The sequence below is a fragment of the Scyliorhinus torazame genome, chromosome 8 (genome assembly GCF_047496885.1).
Source record: "Scyliorhinus torazame isolate Kashiwa2021f chromosome 8, sScyTor2.1, whole genome shotgun sequence".
In the NCBI taxonomy this organism is placed as follows: domain Eukaryota; kingdom Metazoa; phylum Chordata; class Chondrichthyes; order Carcharhiniformes; family Scyliorhinidae; genus Scyliorhinus; species Scyliorhinus torazame.
In genome coordinates, this window is record NC_092714.1 from 15,625,177 (window position 1) to 15,646,877 (window position 21,701).

The 21,701-nt window shown below is 53.8% G+C and overlaps 1 protein-coding gene across 1 annotated transcript in view; it reads left to right on the top strand.

Annotated features, from left to right (window-relative positions):
• LOC140428701 (uncharacterized) overlaps window positions 1-21,701 on the top strand; it is a 149,858-nt gene that overhangs the window by 82,437 nt on the left and 45,720 nt on the right. The window contains 2 exon segments of the mRNA XM_072515431.1: window positions 14,952-15,562; window positions 18,300-18,395. Coding sequence (XP_072371532.1) covers window positions 14,952-15,562; window positions 18,300-18,395 — 707 coding nt within the window.

The window sequence follows — 21,701 nt, forward strand, 5'->3', positions numbered from 1 at the left end:
GAACATGCAAAATATCCAATTGTGCAACTTCTGCGGTACGGCTGTTCTCCGCCCATCTGGAGAGCAGAAAATGTGGGTGTAAGTGTGTGAATTAGTGGAATTAGAGAAAAACTGTGGTGCATGACGTATACCATAGATGATGTACCTGCTGTTTCCTGCAGTAGTTTTAAAATGCTAGCAAACACCAAGCCACTGTAGTCACAGATAGTTATTTGCCTCATTCCTGCTTTGTCACCTTTAGACTCAGCTATTCCAATGTTCTCGGTTGGCCACTCTCCCACCTTGCCTTTCCTGTACATTTGCCTCACCCAAAATTTGTTTCTGTCCAAGCGTTTCATCTTGCAAGAATGCCAATGTAAGGCAGGATCACAAATTTATTCTGTATGAGAAGAGAGTGCTGATTGGTTGGCAAGTGGACTCATAGTTGGAGTTCTTAAATTTCCATGCGCTGAAAGATTGGTCTTCTAGGTAACCTCATAAATAGGGCTTTTTGCTCACCCATACAAGTTTGATGCTGAAATGGGACACATCAAAGACATCCTGGGGGTTAATGGCTATTCTGATCAGATAATGTCATGTTGTCTGTCACGCAGACAGGCCATCACCTTCAGGTCGGAAAATAACCGAGTCTACCAAAGGGTCATGTATCTCACAACTTTGAGCAACAGGTGAAGCTAGCTGTTTCGCCCTGCTACAATGCAGCAACATGAGTGGCATTCGCCACAAACAGGATACTGTCTTCAAGGCAAAAATGCATTCTGCCTATCACACAAATGAACAATGTGGTATATGAATTACAGTGCTCATGTGATGCTAGGTATGTAGACTGTATGTCCCAGAAATTGGCAAATCGTATTAACCGTTATTCGTAATGGGCAAATTACAGACTGTAACCAACCAGCCTTTGCTTGCAAAACTCAAAACGCAGCGCCCAACATTAGGGGCGAAATTCTCCGACCCCCGCCGGGTCGGGGAATCGCCGGGGGCTGGCGTGAATCCCGCCCCCGCCGGTTGCCGAAGTCTCCAGCATCGGATATTCGGCGGGGGCGGGACACCCCACGCGATTCTCCAGCCCGGATGGGCCGAAGTCCTGCCGCTAAAATGCCTGTCCCATGCGGCATAAATTAAACCACCTACCTTACCGGCGGGACAAGGCGGCGCGGGCGGGCTCCGGGGTCCTGGGGGGGGGCGCGGGGCGATCTGGCCTCGGGGGGTGCCCCCACGGTGGCCTAGCCCGCGATTGGGGCCCACCGATCCGCGGGCGGGCCTGTGCCGTGGGGGCACTCTTTCCCTTCCGCCTCCGCCACGGTCTCCACCATGGGGGAGGCAGAAGAGACTCCCTCCACTGCGCATGCGTGGGAATGCTGTCAGCGGCAGCTGACGCTCCCGCGCATGCACCGCCCGGAGATGTCATTTCCGCGCCAGCTGGCGGGGCACCAAAGGCCTTTTCCGCCAGCTGGCGGGGCGGAAATTTGTCCGGCGCCGACCTAGCCCCTTAAGGTTGGGGCTCGGCCCCCAAAGATGCGGAGTATTCCGCACCTTTGGGGCCCGCGCGATGCCCGTCTGATTTGCGCCGTTTTGGGCGCCAGTCGGCGGACATCGCGCCGTTTCCGGAGAATTTCGCCCCTGATATGAATCTGTGATTGGACAACATTAGCTGAATAATCTTCAGAATGCTAAGAATTATGCTGGCAACCAATTTAAGATTGTCAGTCGGGCTCGCAGTGCGGCAGATGTCCATGTACTGGGAGCTACATATATTAATACACAGGACCCTGATCTTTGAAGCCAGGAAGAACATGTAGACACATTACATTTTGTTTCAGTTAAACAAAATAAGTGACAGTCATTCACTGGTCATTCCGCAGGGAAATACCTAGTCCAATCAGAGTCAAACTGCATGATTTAGATCTCAAACAGTGCTTAGCAGTTAACTGTCGGTCACTGATGTATTTTCCATGGCAATGACTCAACAAATCAGAGTCCATTGCCAACCAATCTGCACTCGCTTCTCACACTGTATTCATTTATTTTTCCCCTTACATGGTATTCTTGTGAATTGTCTTGATTAGTGCAAGATGAATGTATTTTTCAACAATTTTTGAAATACTTATCCTTCTTCTAAATCCCTCTATGACTTTGAAACTCCCTGGGCGTCATTCTCCGACCCCCCGCCGGGTTGGAGAATGGCCGTTGGCCGCCGTGAATCCCGCCCCCAGCCGGTTGCCGAAGTCTCCGGTACCGGAGATTGGGCGGGGGCGGGAATCGGGCCGCGCCGGTTGGCAGGACCCCCCCCGCTCAATTCTCCAGCCCGGATGGGCCGAAGTCCCGCCCAGAAATTGCCTGTCCCGCCGGCGTAAATCAAAGCTGGTATTTACCGGCGGGACCAGGAGGCGTGGGCGGGCTCCGGGGTCCTGGGGGGGCGCGGGGCGATCTGACCCCGGGGGGTGCCCCCACGGTGGCCTGGCCCACGATCGGGGCCCACCGATCCGCGGGCGGGCCTGTGCCGTGGGGGCACTCTTTCCCTTCCGCCTCCGCCACGGCCTCCACCATGGCGGAGGCGGAAGAGACTCTCCCCACTGCGCATGCGCGGGAAACTGTCGGCGGCCGCCGACGCTCCCGCGCATGCGCCGCATTTCCGCACCAGCTGGCGGGGCACCAAACGCCATTTCCGCCAGCTGGCGGGGCGGAAATCCCTCCGGCGCCGGCCTAGCCCCTCAATGTTGGGGCTCGGCCCCCAAAGGTGGGGAGCATTCCGCACCTTTGGGCCGGCGCGATGCCCGTCTGATTGGCGCCGTTTTTGGCGCCAGTCGGCGGACATCGCGCCGTTGGGGGAGAATTTCGCCCCCTATCTCTGTAAGCTCCTCTAGCCCTCGGATATTTTTGCAATCTCCGCACAGTGAATTCTGGTTGTAAGTGTAATTGTAATCATTCTGCCATTGGTGGCTGTGCCTTCAGCTGCCGGGCCCTAAGCTTTGGAATTCCCTCCCTACCCATACACACTTTGACTTCTTTCTCATCCTCTAAGACATAATTTACAACCAATCTCTTTGCCCAAGCTATTACCTTCTTGGTCACTTGGTGTCAACCTTTGTTTGATCATGCTCCTTGGGACATTTTGTTACGTTAACAGTGGTTAGCACTGTTGCTTCATAGCGGCAAATCCCTCATCTCCTTGCCCTTCGCTATCTCGGTAACCTCCTCCCGCCTACAACACTTTGTAATCTCTGCTTTCATAGAGTCAGAGAGGTCTACAGCACAGAAAATGTCCTTCGGCCCAGCACGTCTGCGCCGGTCAAAAACAATGGCCTAAGTGCTCACAAGTGCACATCTAAATGCTTCTTAAATGTTATGAGAGTCTCTTCCTCCTCTAGTCTTTCAGGCAGCGAGTTCCAGACTCCCTCCACCCTCTGGGTAAAGAGGATTTTCCTCACATCCCCTCTAAACCTCCTGCCCCTTACCTTAAATCTATGCCCCCTGCTCATTGATCCCTCCACCAAGGGGAAAAGTTTCTTCTTGTCTACTCTATCTATGCCCCTCATAAATTTATACATCTCAATTATGTCCCCCCTCAGTCTCCTGAAATGAAAAATGAAATGAAAATTGCTTATTGTCACAAGTAGGCTTCAAATGAAGTTACTGTGAAAAGCCCCTAGTCGCCACATTCCGCCGCCTGTTCGGGGAGGCTGGTGCGGGAATTGAACCATGCTGCTGGCCTGCCTTGGTCTGCTTTAAAAGCCAGCGATTTAGCCCTGTGCTAATCCAGCCCCTCCTCTGCTCCAAGGAAAACAACCCCAGTCTCTTTTCATAGCTAAAACTCTCCAGCCCAGGCAACATCCTGGTGAATCTCCTTTGCACCCTTTCCAGCACTGTCACACCGCTCCTATAATATGGACTTTGGACCTGCACACAATACTCTATCTGTGGCCTAACAAGCATTTTATACAGTTCCAGCATGACAGACATGACCTTCCTTTGACAAAGCCGTGCTGACTCAGTCCTATTTTATCCTGCACTTCCAAGTACTCTGCAATCTCATCTTTAATAATGGACTCTAAAATCTTACCAATGACCACATTCAGGCTAACCGGTCTATAATTTTCCATCTTCTGCCTTCCGCCCTTCTTAAACAGCAGTGTTACATTAGCCACTTTCCAGTCCTCTGAGACCCTTCCTGCCTCCAGTGATTCCTGAAAGATCACCTCCAATGCCTCCACAGTTTACTCAGCTACCTTTTCTAGAACCCTGGGGTGTAGTCCATCCGGTCCAGGTGAACTATCCATTTTCCTTCTCCTTTCAGTTTCCCCAGAATCTTCTCCTTAGTGATGGCCACTGCACTCACCTCTGCCCCCTGGTTCTCCTGCATTCCACTGGTGTTTTCCACCGTGACGACTGATGCAATGTAACAATTCAGTTCCTCTGCCATTTATTTGTTTCCTATTATTACTTCTACAGCCATTTCCCAGTGGTCCAATGTCTATTTTTGCCTCTCTCTTAACTTTTATGTATTGAAAAAAAACCTCTTCCTATCTCCTTTTATATTACTAGCTAGCTTACGCTCATATTTCATTTTCTTCCCCCATATTGCTTTCTTATTTGTCCTCTGCTCGCTTTTAAAGGCTTCCCAATCCTCCGGCTTCCCACTAATTATCGCCACTTTGTATGCTTTTCTTTTGCTTTTATGCTGTCCTTGACTTCCCTCGTCAGCCATGGATGCCTTGTCCTCCCCTTAGCATGTTTCCTCCTCCTTGGGATGAACTTCTGTTGCGCCTTCCGGAAGAAAAACCAAAACTCCTGCCATTGTTGGTTCACTGTCTTCCCTGCTAGGCTCCTTTTCCAATCAACTCTTGCCAGCTCCTCCCTCATGTCTTTGTAGTTACCCTTATTTAATTGTAATACTGTTACATCTGATTGCAGGTTCTCCCTCTCAAACTGCAGGGTAAATCCTATCATATTGTGGTCACTGCTCCCGAAGAGTTCCTTCACCTTAAGTTCCCTGATCAAGTCTGCCTCATTACACATCACCAAATCCAGAATTGCCTGTTTCCTAGTAGGCTCTGTCACAAGATGCTCCAAAAAAACATCTTATAGACATTCCACAAATTCCTTTTCTTGGGAGCCACTACCAACCTGATTTTCCCAGTCCACCTGCATATTGAAGTCCCCCATGATTATTGTAATACAGCTTTTTTTACATGCCTTTTCTATCTCTTGATTTATTTTCTGCCCAACATCCTGACTACTGCTAGGGGGTCTGTACATAACTCCCATCAGGGTCTTTTTACCTTTGCGATTCCTCAACTCTACCGACAGAGATTCTATGCCTTCTGATCCTATATCGTTCCTTGCGATCAATTTAACTTCATTCCTTGCTAACAATGCCCCGCCCCCTTTGCCCATCTGTCTGTCCTTTCAATAGGATACATATCCTTGTATATTTAGATCCCAGCCCTGATATCTTGCAACCACATCTCTGTGCTGCCCTCAACATCATACCAGTCAATTTCAATGTGCACAACAAGCTCATTTACCTTGTTCCGTATACTGTGCACATTTAGGTATAGCACCCTCAATCCTGCATTGACCACCTCCCTTCTCACACTTGTTACCTTTTTTGCTCTGCCTGAGGATGATGTTGTTCTCTTATTTTGTTCTCTATTTCTCTTTCAGTTATTACACCTTCTAAGCTAACACTCTGGTTCCCACAGCCCTGCCATATTAGTTTAAATTCTCTCAAGTAAATTTAGCAAACCTCCTCGCCAGGATGTTGGTGCCCCTCCCATTTCGATGTAACCCGTCCTTCTTGTACAGGCCCCACCTGCCCCGAAAGAGATCCCAATGGTCCAGAAATCTGAAACCCTCCCAGCTACACCACCAGTTTAGCCACGTGTTTAGCTGCACTATCCTCCTATTTCCCGCCTCATTGGCACGTGGCACAGGGAGTAATCCTGAGATTACAACCCAATAGGTCCTGCTTTTTACCTTACTGCCTAATGTATTATTATTATTATTAACTCCCTGAACTCCTTCTGCAGGACCTCATCGCTCTCCCTGCCTATGTCGTTAGTACCTATGTGTACTACGACCTCTGGCTGTTCACCCTACCAGCCTATCAGGTCACAGCTTTACTGTGATGTCACTTCAGGTCCCCCCCCCCCCCACAATTTGAAAAGGTATTTGTATCACTTACCTTCCCAAGATGCTCTCTGGATCTCTCCCTGCAGATTAACAGTTACAAAGCCAGAAGAAAGAAAACAAAACAAAAGGGAAAAAGCACCTCCTCCCACTCTGCACCGAATTACCACACTGCTCCAAATGGCTAAATTTCAACCCTCACTCAGGCTCTCTCACTCAGGTTGTCTCTAACTTCACGTGCGCAAAGCCTACCAGAGTGGACAGAATGACAAATGAACAATCACCATCCAATAATTAAAATTAATGTGAGTCACACTGGACTTGCTGAAGCATTTTAAGAATGTGACTGAGTCTTATCACGTTGTCATAATCATAAGGAAACAAAAAAATGCAAGGATTTTAAATTATCGTCAATAAAAAAAATGACGTAAAGATAGGTGAGATACGAAAGGTGATATAAGGTTAATAGATGAACATAATGGATGCGGTCTTACTGAACCACTTCAAAGTTTTCCCACCAGTGGGAAAGCCAGAGTGATTCCTGCTGGCAATAGGAGCAATCCCGACGTGCCATTCCGTGGCAGTTAGACATTTTGGGGGCAAAATTGCCTTTCCTGTGCTATTGCATGGCACGCTGGGGTCTGTACTTCAACTGAAAGGGGGGGACACCTAATCTCTCAGATTCTCTGCCCGATCACGATTTCCGATTCCGGCGTCGCTGGACGGAGAATCCCGCCCATCATCTCCCAAACGAAGAATCCACCTCTAAGTGTCTCTGAAATACACATCCCTCATAATAAAGTGAAAGCGACCCCATCTGTACCCCTAAACCCTTTAAAAATTCTGTCAGTCTGCCAAGTGGAAAGGTCTGTGAGACAAAGGTAAAAATGATCCTTTTAAAATGTTGGAAACCTTTGAAGTGGTTTTCATGCAGTCAATTTAATTGCCCTTTAAAGTATAGTCTGCGTGTTTGGTTAGAAGGCTGAAAGCTTTGAACTGGATTTTATTTTATTGTGACGGGAGCGGAACATCTCACGCAAAGCCCAATTCACATTTTGCGTCAGCTCGAATCCTCACCGGGACTGCATCAACCCCGCCAGTGACGTATCAGGAGTCCCGACAAAATGTCATTATGATAAATTTGAATCTCATTATCGGGATGATACATTCACGTTGCCTTTCGTGCATACCGCTGTGAATTACAACTGGTCTCCCACGGCGCGCACCATGCGGGCAGGATGCCCAGAGGAGCTCAGGTAGGTCGATCAGTCCAAGGGTGGAGAGCCACGCCTGGGCAGGAACTGCCCAGGCACTGCCAGTGACTGCCCCATGGCACTGCCCCCTGGTTTATCTTACCCTCTGACTCTTCGCACCCCCAGTACTGCACTGAACTGTCAGTCTGGATTATGCACTTGAGTGGGACTTTAAGACACAATCTTGTGACCGAGAGGCAGCCACAACGATACACTTCGCAATGTGGTCTCTGTCCTGGAGTTTTCCTTCCTGCATTTTTATGCCAGTAAACAGTCCAGCTTAGGCTGTTTGTTCACTTTTGGAAATGTTATGAGAGCAAGAATCCCTTTATTTATTGTTGTTTTTGGAACCTTATTGGGGGCTCACAGGACAACTGGGCACTTTGATTAGCAATAATCTGTATTAGTGTCACAAGTAGGCTTACATTAACACTGCAATGAGGTTACTGTGAAAACCCCCTCGTCGCCACATTCCGGCGCCTGTTCGGGTACACTGAGGGAGAATTCTGGGGCTAAATTCTCCGTTATCGGCGGAACGTCCGCCGATCGGCGCAAAAAACGGCGCAAATCCGACTTGCGTCACGTCGGAAAAATGGGTCGAAAGTCTCCGGCCCGGAATGGGCTAGCAGTGACGTAACGGGATCCGCGCTTGCGCAGTGGTTCACGCCGTGCAGCGTCATACGCGCCGCATGGCGTGACGGCTCATAAGGCTGCGCTGCTCCCCCCCACCCGACCGGAACACCCGACCGGAACACCCGACTGGATGGCTGGCCGCCACTCAGCCCCGAGGTTCCAGTCACGGGATGTGGAGGCGCTCCTGGACGCGGTGGAGCAGAGGAGGGACGCCCTCTATCCCGGGCACGGCCGCAGAGTTGCCCCATGCCACAGCCGGCGTCTGTGGAGGGAAGTGGCAGAGGCCGTCACCGCTGCGGCCCTGACACAACGGACAGGCACCCAGTGCCACAAGAAGGTGAACAACCTCGTCGGAGCAGGCAGGGTGAGCCTCCCCTATATCACCCCTCCCCCATATCCCCCCTACCCCATATCCCCCCTCCCCATATCCCCTCCCCCATATCCCCCCTCCCCCATATCCTCCCCTCCCCCCATTTCCCCCCTCCCCCATATCCCCCCTCCCCCATATCCCCCTCACCATATCCCCCTCCCCATATCCCCCTCCCCATATCCCCCCTCCCCTATATCCCTCCTCCCCCATATACCCCCTCCCCATATCCCCCCTCCCCCATATCCTCCCACCCCATATCCCTCATATCCCCCCTCCCCCATATCCCCCCTCCCCCATATCCCCCTCCCCCATATCATCCCTCCCCATATCCCCCCTCCCCCATATCCCCCCTCCCCATATCCCCGCTCCCCCATATCCCCCCTCCACATATCCCCCCTCCCCCATATCCCCCTCCCCATATCCACCATATTCCCCCTCCCCATATCCACCATATTCCCCCTCCCCATATCCCCCCTCCCCAATAAACCCCCCTCCCCCATATCCCTCCCTCCCCCATATCGCCCCTCCCCCATATCCCCCCTCCCCCATATCCCCCCTCCCCCATATCCCCCATATCTCCCCTCCCCATATGCCCCCTCCCCCATATCCCCCCTCCCCCATATCCCCCCTCCCCCATATCCCCCTCCCCATATCCCCCCCTCCCCATATCCCCGTCCCCCATATCCCCCCCTCCCCCTATATCCCCCCGCCCCCATATCCCCCTCCCACATATCCCCCCCTCCCCCATATCCCCCTCCCCCATATCCCCCCTCCCCATATCCCCCATATCCCCCATATCCCCGTCCCCCATATCCCCTCCCCATATCCCCACTCCCCCATATCCCCCCTCCCCCATATCCCCCCTCCCCCATATCCCCCCTCCCCCACATCCCCCATATCCCCCCTCCCCCATATCCCCCATATCTCCCCTCCCCCATATCCCCCAGATCCCCAAGTGAATCCAGCCCTAACCTTAACCTCTGCAATGCACAGCGCAAACCGATGGCGTGCATTCATATACCTGCCTAACAGTGTTGCATTTACCCCTGCCACCCCCCCCCCCCACAGGAGAAGCGCGCACAACAACAATAGGGAGCATGTGAGGACTGGAGGATGCCCCGCTGATGAGAGGCCACTGACCGAACACGAGGAAAGGTCCCTGGAACTGGCTGGCGGACCTGAGGACGGGAGGTTGCTGATGCAGAGGTCGGGGGCGTACTAGCAAGTGAGCCACCGACAGCCCGTCCCCATATCCCCCCTCCCCTATATCCCCCTCCCCCATATCACCTGATCACTGCCTGATGTCTAACCATGCATGCTTCATTGTGTATCGCAGGACCAAACGTCCAGGCACCCATCCCCGCAGATGCAGACCGCCCGCAGGAAGCCCCTCGGAGGCCACGGGAGACAGAGAGACCCTGACCCTCCAGCATGCGACGCCCGCAGGATGCCCCTCGCACACCATGGGAGACGGAGAGACCCGGACCCTCCAGCATGCGACGCCCGCAGGATGCCCCTCGGAGGCCACGGGAGACGGAGAGACCCGGACCCTCCAGCATGCGACGCCCCACAGGATGCACCTCGGAGGCCACGGGAGACGGAGAGACCCGGACCCTCCAGCATGCGACGCCCGCAGGATGCCCCTCGCACACCACGGGAGACGGAGAGACCTGGAGCAAACAGGGAGACGACACCCCCGTCACGTGCGGGAGCGACCACCCAGCGACGAGGGGGGCAGCCACAGGCCCCCGTCACATCCGAGCCAGGGACACCCACTACCCAGGACACCACTATCCAGGACACCACTACCCAGGACGCCCACGACCCAGGACACCACTACCCGGGACAGCACTGCCCAGGACACCCCTACCCGGGACAGCACTACCCAGGAAGACGAAATATCGGACAGTGGCTCAGAGTGGATGGGTGGAGACGAACCCCCACCCCAAATGCCATGGACTCAGAGTGGGACGAAGAGCACGACACAACGCCACTGCTGTCACCAACACCCTCCACCATCGCAGAAACACTCACCTCGGTTGGGCACTTTAGTGATGAGGCGTCTGCTACACTCACTGGTGCGCACAACACAGCCGTCCCGGTACAAGCAGGTGGAGGTAGGAGCAGCAGAGGAGCCGGCCGGTCGGAGGGCAGCCCAGCCCAAGCAAACATCTGCCGCCCAGATGGATCCCGGGGTTCCTGGAGTTACCACACCCACACATAGATCCGATGCAAACACCGACCCGGAGACGAGCGAAGAGGGTGACGGGTGGCTTGCGGCGGCTGCAGGTGAGGAGTCCACCCGCGTCCAGGAGCTGGGAGTGGTGCCGGTCATGCGTGCCACCCAGGCTGACACCCGCACGGGTGGTGTCCGCGGTGGAGGCAATGGGTGCGACGGTGTCAAGACATGGGGAACGGTTTGCGAGGCCTGGGGCTTTCCGTGCAGGCAGCGTATGTGGCCCAGGACATGGCTGCCCTCTCACAGGAGGCCATGAGCCAGTGCCAGCGCCAGATGGCAGAGGCGCTCAACGCCATAGCCCACTCTCTTCAGGCCATGGCCCAGTCTCAGCAGGCCATGGCCCAGTCACTGCAGGCCATCGCTGAGGGCATCGGCGCCAGTGGCCATGTGCGAGCCGGCGTCGCACTGTCACAGACAGGGTTTGCCAACCCCCTGGGCTCCATGGCTGCAAACCTGCAGACCCCTGTCGATACCAGCACGGGCCTCCAGGACTGGCAGCGCCAGATGTCGGGCGGGCGTCGGATGGCCAGTCCGTTCGCATCCCCCACCCATGTAGAGGCCTGGGGGCCATTGGGCACCCCGAGGGAGGAGGAGGTGGTGTGGTCCGTCCCGGCTCCCCCTGTAGGGGAGGTCCCGGTACAACACCGCGACACCTCGGACTCCCCCCCTTCCGTCCCAGGTGCATCGGGTGGGCAACGGGCAGGACAGGCTGGCAGCTCGCCATCCCAGTCGCCCGGGCCGCAGCCTGGCCCATCTAGGCCAGGACGCCCCAGGAAACGGCCGCCAAAGGGATCCAGTGTCAGTGGGCAGGAATCACAGGCGTCCACCTCCAGTTCTGCTGTACCGTCTGGGGAACCACGTAGACGTAGTCAAAGGGCCCGTAAGGCCAAACAATTAGACACTGAGTAAGTTGGCACGGGTGGAGGGCACAGATGAGTTTTAGGGGCTAGGGCACGTTGCATGAACTCGTTTGGTTATTAAAGTCAATGTTACACCTACAGAAGCTGCCTTTGTGCTCTGTCCAAAGCATGCGGGGGTGTCATGTGCGTTGAGCGCAAGTGTGTGTGTGAGGGGTGGTCTTACCTCAGCCCCAGGTGAGTCTGCCCCCTTCCCCCTGGGCCGCCATCAACAGCCCCCGGGCAGAGGACGGGACCCGTGCGCTGCAGTGTCACAGCCGCATGCAGGGATGGTCCGGGTGGATGGTGGTACTGTGGCCATCGGGTCAGACATAGTCCAACGATGTGGAGCCAGGAGCTCACCGCAGGGCAGGTTGTCATCATCCTCCATGGCCTGCAATAGACACGCGTCCACCCGCAAACTGTGTGAGCCCGGCCCCGTTGTGCCGCAGGTGGATCGGCAATGGGGGGGGTGTGCATGCGTGTGGGGTGGGTGGGGTTGGGGAGGGGGGTGAGGGTGCTGGGTGGGTGGATGGGTGGGGGGTGTGGGGTGGTCGGCTGTTGCCATGGTGTGCGGTCTGTGGCCATACTACCCGATTCCCACGCCCATCTAGTCAGTGAAGCGGGCGTCTATCAGTCTGTCCCCTGCCCGCTGGGCCAGCCGGTAACGGTGGACAGCCACCCGCCTGTGTCTACCCCGTCTGCCCTGACCATTACCCCCATCCCCCTCATCTGGGGAGGACTGCGCCTCTTCCTGCTGCTCCTCCACTCCGCCATCCTCTGCCTGCGTCACATCGCCCCTCTGCTGGGCTATGTTGTGCAGGACGCAGCACACCACAATGATGCAGCCGACCCTATCTGACCGATACTGGAGGGCGCCCCCAGAGAGGTCCAGGCACCTGAAACGCATCTTCAGCACGCCAAAGCACCTCTCCATCACTCCCCTTGTCGCTACATGGGCATCATTGCAGCAGTTCTCCGCCTCATTGCGTGGCCTCCGTATAGGCGTCATCAGCCACGATCGCAATGGGTAGCCCCTGTCGCCCAGCAACCAGCCCCTCAGCCGGGGATGGCGTCCCTCGTACATGCCGGGGATGGATGACCGCGACAACATGTATGAGTCGTGTACACTGCCTGGGTAACGGGCGCAGACGTGCAGGATCATCATGCGGTGGTCGCAGACCACCTGTATGTTCATCGAATAGGTCCCCTTCCTATTGGTGAACACGGCCCTGTTATCTGCAGGTGGCCGCACGGCGACGTGCATCCCATCGATCGCGCCCTGGATCATGGGGAACCCGGCCACGGCAGAGAAGCCCACGGCCCGGGCATCTTGGCTAGCCCGGTACCCAGGGAAGCGGATGTAGCGGTGCGCCATGGCATATAGGGCATCTGTCACTGCCCGGATGCACCGATGCACCGATGTCTGCACAGGTCCCCACTCGGTGCCTGGAATGACCCCGTTGCATAAAAGTTCAGGGCCACCGTAACCTTGACGGACACGGGGAGAGGGTGTCCCCCGCCAGTGCCACGCGGTGACAGTTGTGCCAGCAGGTGGCAGATGTGTGCCACGGTTTCCCGCCTCATCCGGAGTCTCCCCTGCATTCCAGGTCGTGAGGTCCTGGTATGACTGCCGGAGCCGGTACACACAGGGCGCCCTCGGGTGCCTCCGTTGCCGTGGGGCCGCGACGTCCTCCTCCCCCTCCTCGTCCTGTCGGTCAGGTGTCCCTCCAGCCTGGGCGTCTGCCGCCTGTCCCTCTGCGGCAGCCTGCGCCACCTCTCTGGCACGCTCCTCCTCCTCCTCATCCAGGGCAACATAGACATTAGCGGCTGCCGCCACGGCGGCCAACATCGCTGGATGATCGGAAAACATGACGGCCTGGTGGGGGGGAGGGGAACAACGACATGTCATCATTGCCCATATCCCCTCCTCCCCCCAGACAGGTGCATGGACCGCATGGGTCCAACTGTTGGAGGCTGGCACCTGGCCAGGTGGACCAACTCACTTGCCCTCGCATGCCCCTCCCCGGCACGGACCCCCCCCACAACCTCCTCCCCGGCACGGACCCCCAACCTCCTCCCCGGCACGGACCCCCCCAACCTCCTCCCCGGCACGGATCCCCCCATCCCCCTCCCCGGCACGGACCCCCCCCCCCAACTTCCTCCCTGGCACGGACCCCAACCTCCTCCCCAGCACGGACCCCAACCTCCACCCCGGCACGGACCCCCCATCCCCCTCCCCGGCACGGACCCCCCCAACCTCTTTCCCGGCACGGACCCCCCATCCCCCTCCCCGGCACGGACCCCCCCCCCCCAACCTCCTCCCCGGCACGGACCCCAACCTCCTCCCCGGCACGGACCCCCCATCCCCCTCCCCGGCACGGACCCCCCCCAACCTCCACCCCCGGCACGGACCCCCGCCCATCCCCCTCCCCGGCACGGACCCCCCCCCCATCCTCCTCCCCGGCACGGACCCCAACCTCCTCCCCAGCACGGACACCCCATCCCCCTCCCCGGCACTAACCCCCTCCGGCACTCCCCCGGAGCCCAGCCCACTCTAACCACCCCCCCCCCCCCCCCCCCGCCGCACACACACACACAACCCGAGACACACCTCTCCTCACGCATTCAGACTGCGGCCACGCCATCGCCTGCCCAGAGCCAACCCCCCAGGCCGTCACTCACCCCACGCTGGTCGGCGTGAACCTGGAGCACCGGGTCACACCGATGAAAAGGAGGTTTAATTTACGTTGACGTGAACGGTCAACACGTCGACGGGACTTCGGCTCATCCGGAAGGGAGAATATCGGCAGGCCGGAAATCGGCTGCCTTGCGCAGACCCGTGCCATTCTCCGACGGCAGCGGCGACATTAACGCCCCGCCGACTTTTCTCGCTTCGGAGACTTCGGCAACCGGCGGGGGAGGGATTCACGGCGGCCAACGGCCATTCTCCGACCCGCTGGGGGGGGTCTGAGAATGACGCCCCAGAATGTCCAAATTACTGAACAGCACGTCTTTCGGGACTTGTGGGAGGAAACCGGAGCACCCGGAGGAAACCCACGTAAACACGGGGAGAACGTGCAGACTCCACACAGACAGTGCCCCAAACCGGGAATCGAACCTGGGACCCTGGACGCTGTGAAGCAACAGTGCTAACCACTATGTTCGGAGTTATCACTAAATCCAAAAAGAGACATTGTAACATCATCAACGAATCATCATTGAATATTAGAAGTCCTTGACATTTTTATTGAATGTAACTTTTTGCAGAGTTTCCACAGTTGAATATTCTAAAACAGAATGAAAGAAACGCACTGATACTAATGAATATTTACCAACAACATTCGGGCTGTAAACTGTGAAATTGGAAACTTGAACTATTGTTGCTGAACTGGTATAACACGATGCAGAGTGCTAACCTGCAGTGAAAGTGAAACTATCAATTGCAATCTCTCTGGGCATAATATTGCTGCTCTCATTGACTTGGCTGCACTCCGTGAAGCCTCTCCTCTGTGGGGAGCTCAGAAGGATGGAAGCCAGAGCTTGTGAAGAGGATTTGAACTGTGCTGTGTGTCACCAGGTGTACAGAGACCCTATCACACTAACCTGCCGCCACAGCTTCTGCCTCAAGTGCATCGAGGATGTTTGGCCTCAAGTAAGTGATCAGAATGGGTTCCGCTGTCCTTGCTGTCACAGGAAATTCAACCCTGAGCCCAGTTTGGAGGGGAGCACCCCCACTGTTACCTGTGATCACTGCGGCGAGAGCCAATCTCCAGCTCTGAAGACATGTCTGAAATGTGAGACCTCTTTTTGCCCCCTTCATTTGAAGCCGCATTTGACAAAAGACATCTTTAAAGATCATGAGCTAGTTGACCCTCCGACTGATCTCACTCGGAGAAAATGCCCAGACCACAAGAAGATCCTTGAGTATTTCTGTGAGGATGATGGAGTCTGTGTGTGTTCTTCATGTGGACTAACAGGCAACCACAGATCCCATAAAATAGTGAACCTGGATGAGGCACAAGATGCAAGGAAGGTAAGATCCAATTTTATTCTTGTCTCAGATTTCATGACTTGTGGTTTCTTGCCAACCGAAGACCTTTTCAAGTATTATCGGTGTAAAAGAGCAAAAAGCCTCCCTTATGTGGAGTGACATTTGGTGAATGTTTCCAAAAGTGAATGTTCTCCATGCCTTGACAAGTGGAAACATGTTTCAGGAATGCTACACTGCAGCGATTATCCAGCCCAATGTGTGGCTGAAAATACTGCAGTCAAAGTCTCTGGGTTGAAAAGTAAATTGGGACAGTTTTACATTCGCACAGTCTCGGAATGGTCCCTTTACTCACAGGGAATACAAGTTGGGTATAGGGTAAAAACATTGTGGGCATGATTTAATAACCTCCCCATTCCTTGTGCGGATTTGATGGAGCCTCAGGGAAAAGGAAACAAGGCGGGGAAGAGGATATCATTACGTGAAAGCAACAGCATCGGTTTCCCGACATCAGGTGGAGTTCACAAAATAAAATGTAACAATAATAAGCTTTATTGTCACAAGTAGGCTTACATTAACACTGCAATGAAATTACTGTGAAAGTCCCCTGGTCGCCACACTCCGCCGCCTGTTCGGGTACACTGAGGGAGAATTCAGAATGCCCAATTCACCTAACAGCGCGTCTTTCGGGACTTGTGGGAGGAAACCGGAGCACCCGGAGGAAACCCACGCAGACACAGGGGGAACGTGCAGACTCCGCACAGCAAGTGACCCAAGCCGGGATGGTGTGTCAGTAGCATAGCTAGCATCACATCATCCGGTGTCAGGAAACATTCCACCATGCTTCTGAAATTCCTTGAATGTTCATTAAATGAGACTTTTACCAAATTCAGCCTTTCTTCAAGATTAAGTCAGTCCGCCTCCTGTTTGCTGATGGCTTAAAGATGGCACACACCAGGCGAGGTTTTTAAATCTCTGGATGTTAGGTGAGGGTTTTGCTCTCATCTAAATCAACAGCAAAGAGGGTCATGAACAGGAGAAGCTAAATGCTCCAATAAAGGCAAGGATGGGCAGCGGGAGGAGGAAGGTGGGTGTGTGTGGAGAGGGTAGCTGTCAGGATTACAATCGGCACAGTGGTTGAACTGGCAAGATGGTGGTGGTGGTTGTCGGGTGGTTGTCGGGGTCTCAAACAGAAGTACAGCAAGGCAGAGGTATGTGTGGGGACAAGGTGGAAACTGAGTCCGAAGGGAGCCAGAATCCAGGGTTTGGGTCCATAGTTGCAAACAGCTGGTCCTGTATTTCCAAGGCATTGTGGACCCGAAATGGGTCTTATTACATCCAATTCTTTTAAAACAATGGGTCGGGGGAGGAGAGGATTCACCAGAGGAAGGCCATGGCTGAACATGAACACTGGCCACCAGGTCCCCAGACTGCATCAGCCGAGCATGTGAGAGGCCATGAAGAAGGCAACCAGGACCATCATCATCGCTGCAGAACACCAGCACATCTGCCTGTGTTCAGAACACGCGCTAAATACCTTCGGAGGCAGTGCCAGATTTGGCAAAGGCTTTCCTAGGAAGCAGTCAGTTCCCTGTGTATGCTCCGACAACAAGTACAACAGGCCCATGGTTTTGGAGGGAAGCTGATGTTAGTCAGCCTCATGGTAGCGCTAAATTTCTATGGCAATGGTATTCCGTGGTTCCCTCCTCAACCCAGCCTGCCAAAAGCCCTCTGGCACCAGTAGTCGGGATGAGGAGTAGCTGCTCACCTTGGCCAAGGCCAGAGAGGATGTTAATGTGGCGGTTAGTTGGTGCTCCTCCTTCCTCTCAATGGTTTAGCACAGGGCTAAATCGCTGGCTTTGAAAGCAGACCAAGGCAGGCCAGCAGCACGGTTCAATTCCCGTAACAGCCTCCTCGAACAGGCGCCGGAATGTGGTGACTAGGGGCTTTTCACAGTAACTTCATTTGAAGCCTACTTGTGACAATAAGCGATTTTCATTTTCATGCACAGTAGTACCTTCTTGTATCCCCCAAGAAAAGGGACACCTGGAGCAAGGTCCAGTCTCCTTGTTCCCCTCTCACTTGGTCACTGCTGTACTGAGCCCATGACTAGAGGGAAGGAATGCATACAAGCTCCGTGCTCGACGTGGCTCTCTATAGTGGTCACAAACCTCTCCATGGAGGAAGCCATGTTCTCACATGCCGGAGCCTTGGTGCAACTCTAGGTTTTTGATGACTCCGCTACCTGTGCTAGTTCCCGAAACGCCTCTGGCACCTCTGCCGGAATTTCTCCCGCCTATCTTTGCATCTCCAGCAGGTTTATCTTGGCCGAGGCCAAAGGTCCATCATCAGCCTGGGACTCCGAAAGTCTTCGAAAATGAGGGTGGCTTTTATAGAATGGTCAATGGGGTCAAGTGACGGCAGGAGAGAGCACTTCCTTCTCACACCTGCTGCGTGATTAACCATCGCAAACGTGCATTCTGCAGGCATTTATAATTTACCCCGTTATTGCATGTGTGAGCGCTCCCAACACCAGAACAGATGTGGCACCCACTTCTGAGTCCACCGTCGGGAGCCACCCGCTTTTGGTTCAATTCCATCCCCTGCGAATGAGTCTAACCTCCGTTGGGACCACGAGGTTACGCCTAATATTTATGTTCAGTGAGCAGAAACTGACCATCTCCTGAGCCACTTGGTTGCCAAGATTCAGGTGGCATTGAAACAATTTCTTTATAAATTCAAGTTCAGAGTTCCGATTTGAAATATTTCATTGTCTTCACAGAAAAAATTGAAGAGTGAAGTTGGAAAACTCCAGAGAGTTCAACAGAACTGTTCCATCAAAGATAAAGACTTGGAGAAATCAGAAGCTGAGTTAAAGGTAAAACCTATTGCACAATGAGCTTTTCATTTCTACAGAGAAATATCCATCTCAGAAACTGTTCCTTTCATCAAGTTGGACCTGTTAGATTAGTAAATGTGAATTCTTTACAATACAGGGAATGACACACCGCTGGGAGTATGTTACAAGCTGAGGGTCCTCGGGTTTGACTCACATTAAAATGCTCTTGGATTTCACCAGAAATCTGATACACGAACGGATTGTTTTCGGCATGGATTTACACAACTTCCTGTTTCAGTTACAGTGACGTTCATTTTGTACTTGATATGCGAACTGAAAGAGCAGGAATGTCAAAGTTTTCAGTTGCTACGTAATTAAAACAGGAGAGAAAGACAAGAACGGGGCAAACAAAGCATTAATGCAGGAGGGAAACTTAGGTTTGTGGCTCAAATAAGTATTCTTTATACAAAAGCAGGGGTTGTAAGGAAGGAATGTAATTAACTGGAGATGCTTATTCGGCTGGGAGGGGCGTGGCACGGTAGCCATTATTGAGACATGACTGCAAGATAGTCAAGATTGGGACGTGAATATATCAGGTTATAGGTCTGCTAGAAAGATAGCGAATATTGTGTAGCATAATATTATATACATTGACTGAGAATTATTTTACTTCCCTTGGGCTGATGTGGCCCATCCAAAGCTGGTCCCGTAAGCCAGGCATTTGCAAATTCGGGGGCGCGACCCGCGTTAGGGTGTTGGGAGGGTCGCGGAGCCGTCCATCGCGACGCTCCCGATCGCGCAAATCCGCGCGCAACAGCCGCAGCAGCCGGCTTTTAATAATACCGGCTGCGAGCAGCCTTCAAAATGGCCAGGAACAGATTAAAAAATGCGACTGCACTGCGCATGCTTGCCCGATCATCGGTGCGCATGCACAAAATGATGCGCACGCGCACCAATGATCGGGTACGCATGCGCAGTACGGCCGCATTTTTTTTTTATATGGTTGCAACCTTTTTTTTTCCAAGTTCGGGGGATCAACGGGATCAAGGGACCATTGGGGCCAATGGGACCCAAAACCATTTCCTCCATTTTTGTCAGCAACAAACAAGGTAAGTGAAAATGGTGGGTCGCGAAGGTCGTCCGGCGTAGGCCGCAAAGGTCGGCCGGCATGGGTCACGAAGGTCGGCCGGTGTGGGTCGCGAAGGTCGGCCGGCGTAGGCCTCAAAGGTCGGCCGGCGTGGGTCACAAAGGTCAGCCGGGTTGGATCCCGAAGGTTGGCCGGTTGGTAAAAATGGGTCCCCGAAAAAAAAGTTAAAAAACACTGCCCTGAGCCAATCCTGCAAGCCTCATTCCACTGCCCTATCACTATGGCCCTGTACGTTTTTTCCCCTCAAGTGACAATCCAAGTTCCTTTTGAAATCATGCACATAAGCAGCACCGTCTAGGCCATTATAATTCATTGCATAAAATAGTTTTCCCTCACGTTCTGCCCCCTCCCCCCATATCGTTCACCCAAAACCTTAAATCTGTGTCCCTGGTCCTTGCACCTTCAGCTTTTCTTTCTCTATCAAATCTAAATCTTGTACATTTCTAACAAATCTCCCCTCAGCCTCCTTAGCTCCAAAGAGAACAATACCAGTTTCTCCAACCTAACCTTGTGGCAAAACTCTCTCATCCAGGGAACTATTCTGGTAAATCTCCTCTGCACCTTCTGAAGGGCAATCGCATGCTCCCTAAGTGTGGTAGAACTGCAGTCAATACTCCAGCTATGGTCTAACCAGAATTTGATGCAGGTTCAGTCTAACTTTGTTGGTTTTGTACTCAATGTGAACTCTGAGATCCCACCTGCTTTGGTAATGCCCTGAAACCTTCAAACTTCTATTCACATGGATACCAGATTCCTCTGTTCCTGAACATTCTTTAGAACTGTGCCATGTCGTCTATTTGCCTTTCCCAATCCCTTCTGCCAAAATACATCACCTCACACTCCTCGGTACTAAATTTCACTTGTCTGCCCACCTTACTAACTCAGCGATGTCCTGTTACAGTTAAACAATAGTCAGCATGGGTTTCAGAAGAGAAAGTCTTACTCAATCACCTTGCTGAATAGTTTAAACAGGTAATAGAGAGAGGATACAAGGACCACTCAGTAGATGTCATTTATCTTGATTTTCAAAAGACCTTTGATGATGTATCATACAACAGATGAATGACTAAGGTCAGAGAATGCAGAGCCCGATTCAGTAGCAAAATGGATTGCTCGCTGGCCTCAAGACAATAAGTACAGAGTGGGGGATAAAGGGTTATTGAGAGCGGCAGAAAATGGGAAGTCGTGTTCCACAAGGATCAGCGTGGTGACACTGCTGTTCACAATTTAGATTAATAATTTATACTTTGGGATCTAAAACACAATTTCAAAACTTACTGATGACCCCAAATTTAGTCATTACTGAGCACTGTGAAAAATTACATGAAGATATTAACAAACTAACAGAATGGGCATATCAACATCATTAAATGTGGCTATAATATTTTGGCAAGAAAAATAAGGAGGATATAAATCCACCAATTACTAAAAGTCGCAACATAGGTTAATGAGGTCACAGAAATACAAAGTAAGCTCTAGGGGTTAAAGTAAAGATGCAGTGCCAAACTTGTATTGTTAGACCACCACTTGGAGCATTGTGTACAGTTCTCATTGTCAGAGTATAAAAAAAAATATTGGGGTCGATTCTCCGAGCCCCGCGCAGGGCCACAGAATCGGAGGACTCGCACCTCGACGCCCCGACGCGGCGCGCGATTCTCCGAGGTGCGGAGAACCGGCGGCAGTTGCGCCGGTGCATTTGGCGCGGCGCCGGAGCAGGCCACGGGAATCGGGGCCGCTCCGACACGACAGAGTCCCGCCGGCGCCGTCCACCCCTGGTCGCTGCTGGCGGGAACTCTGCGGGGACGAGAATTTGATTCCATTGTAGGCCTGTGGGGGGGGGGGGGGGGGGGGGGGCTCCTTCACCGTGGGAGGGGGGGGGCCTCCGAAGGGGTCTGGCCCGTGATCGGGGCCCACCGATCGGCGGGCCGGCCTCTCCCCCCCCCCCGGGCCTACATTCCGCCGCGGCCGGCCCCTGAACACTGGCCCCATGTTGGGTTGGGGCCGGCGCGTGTAAGAAGTTACCCACGCATGCGCAGGATCGCGCGGCACGGAGGCTGGAGCGGCGTGAACCGCTCCAGCGCTGTGCTGGCTCCCTATGGGGGCCAGAATAGGATGTACCCGGGCCCTGTTTGCGCCGTCGTGAATCGCGACGGCATTCACAACGGCGCGAACACTTGGCCGCCATATCGGAGAATCGC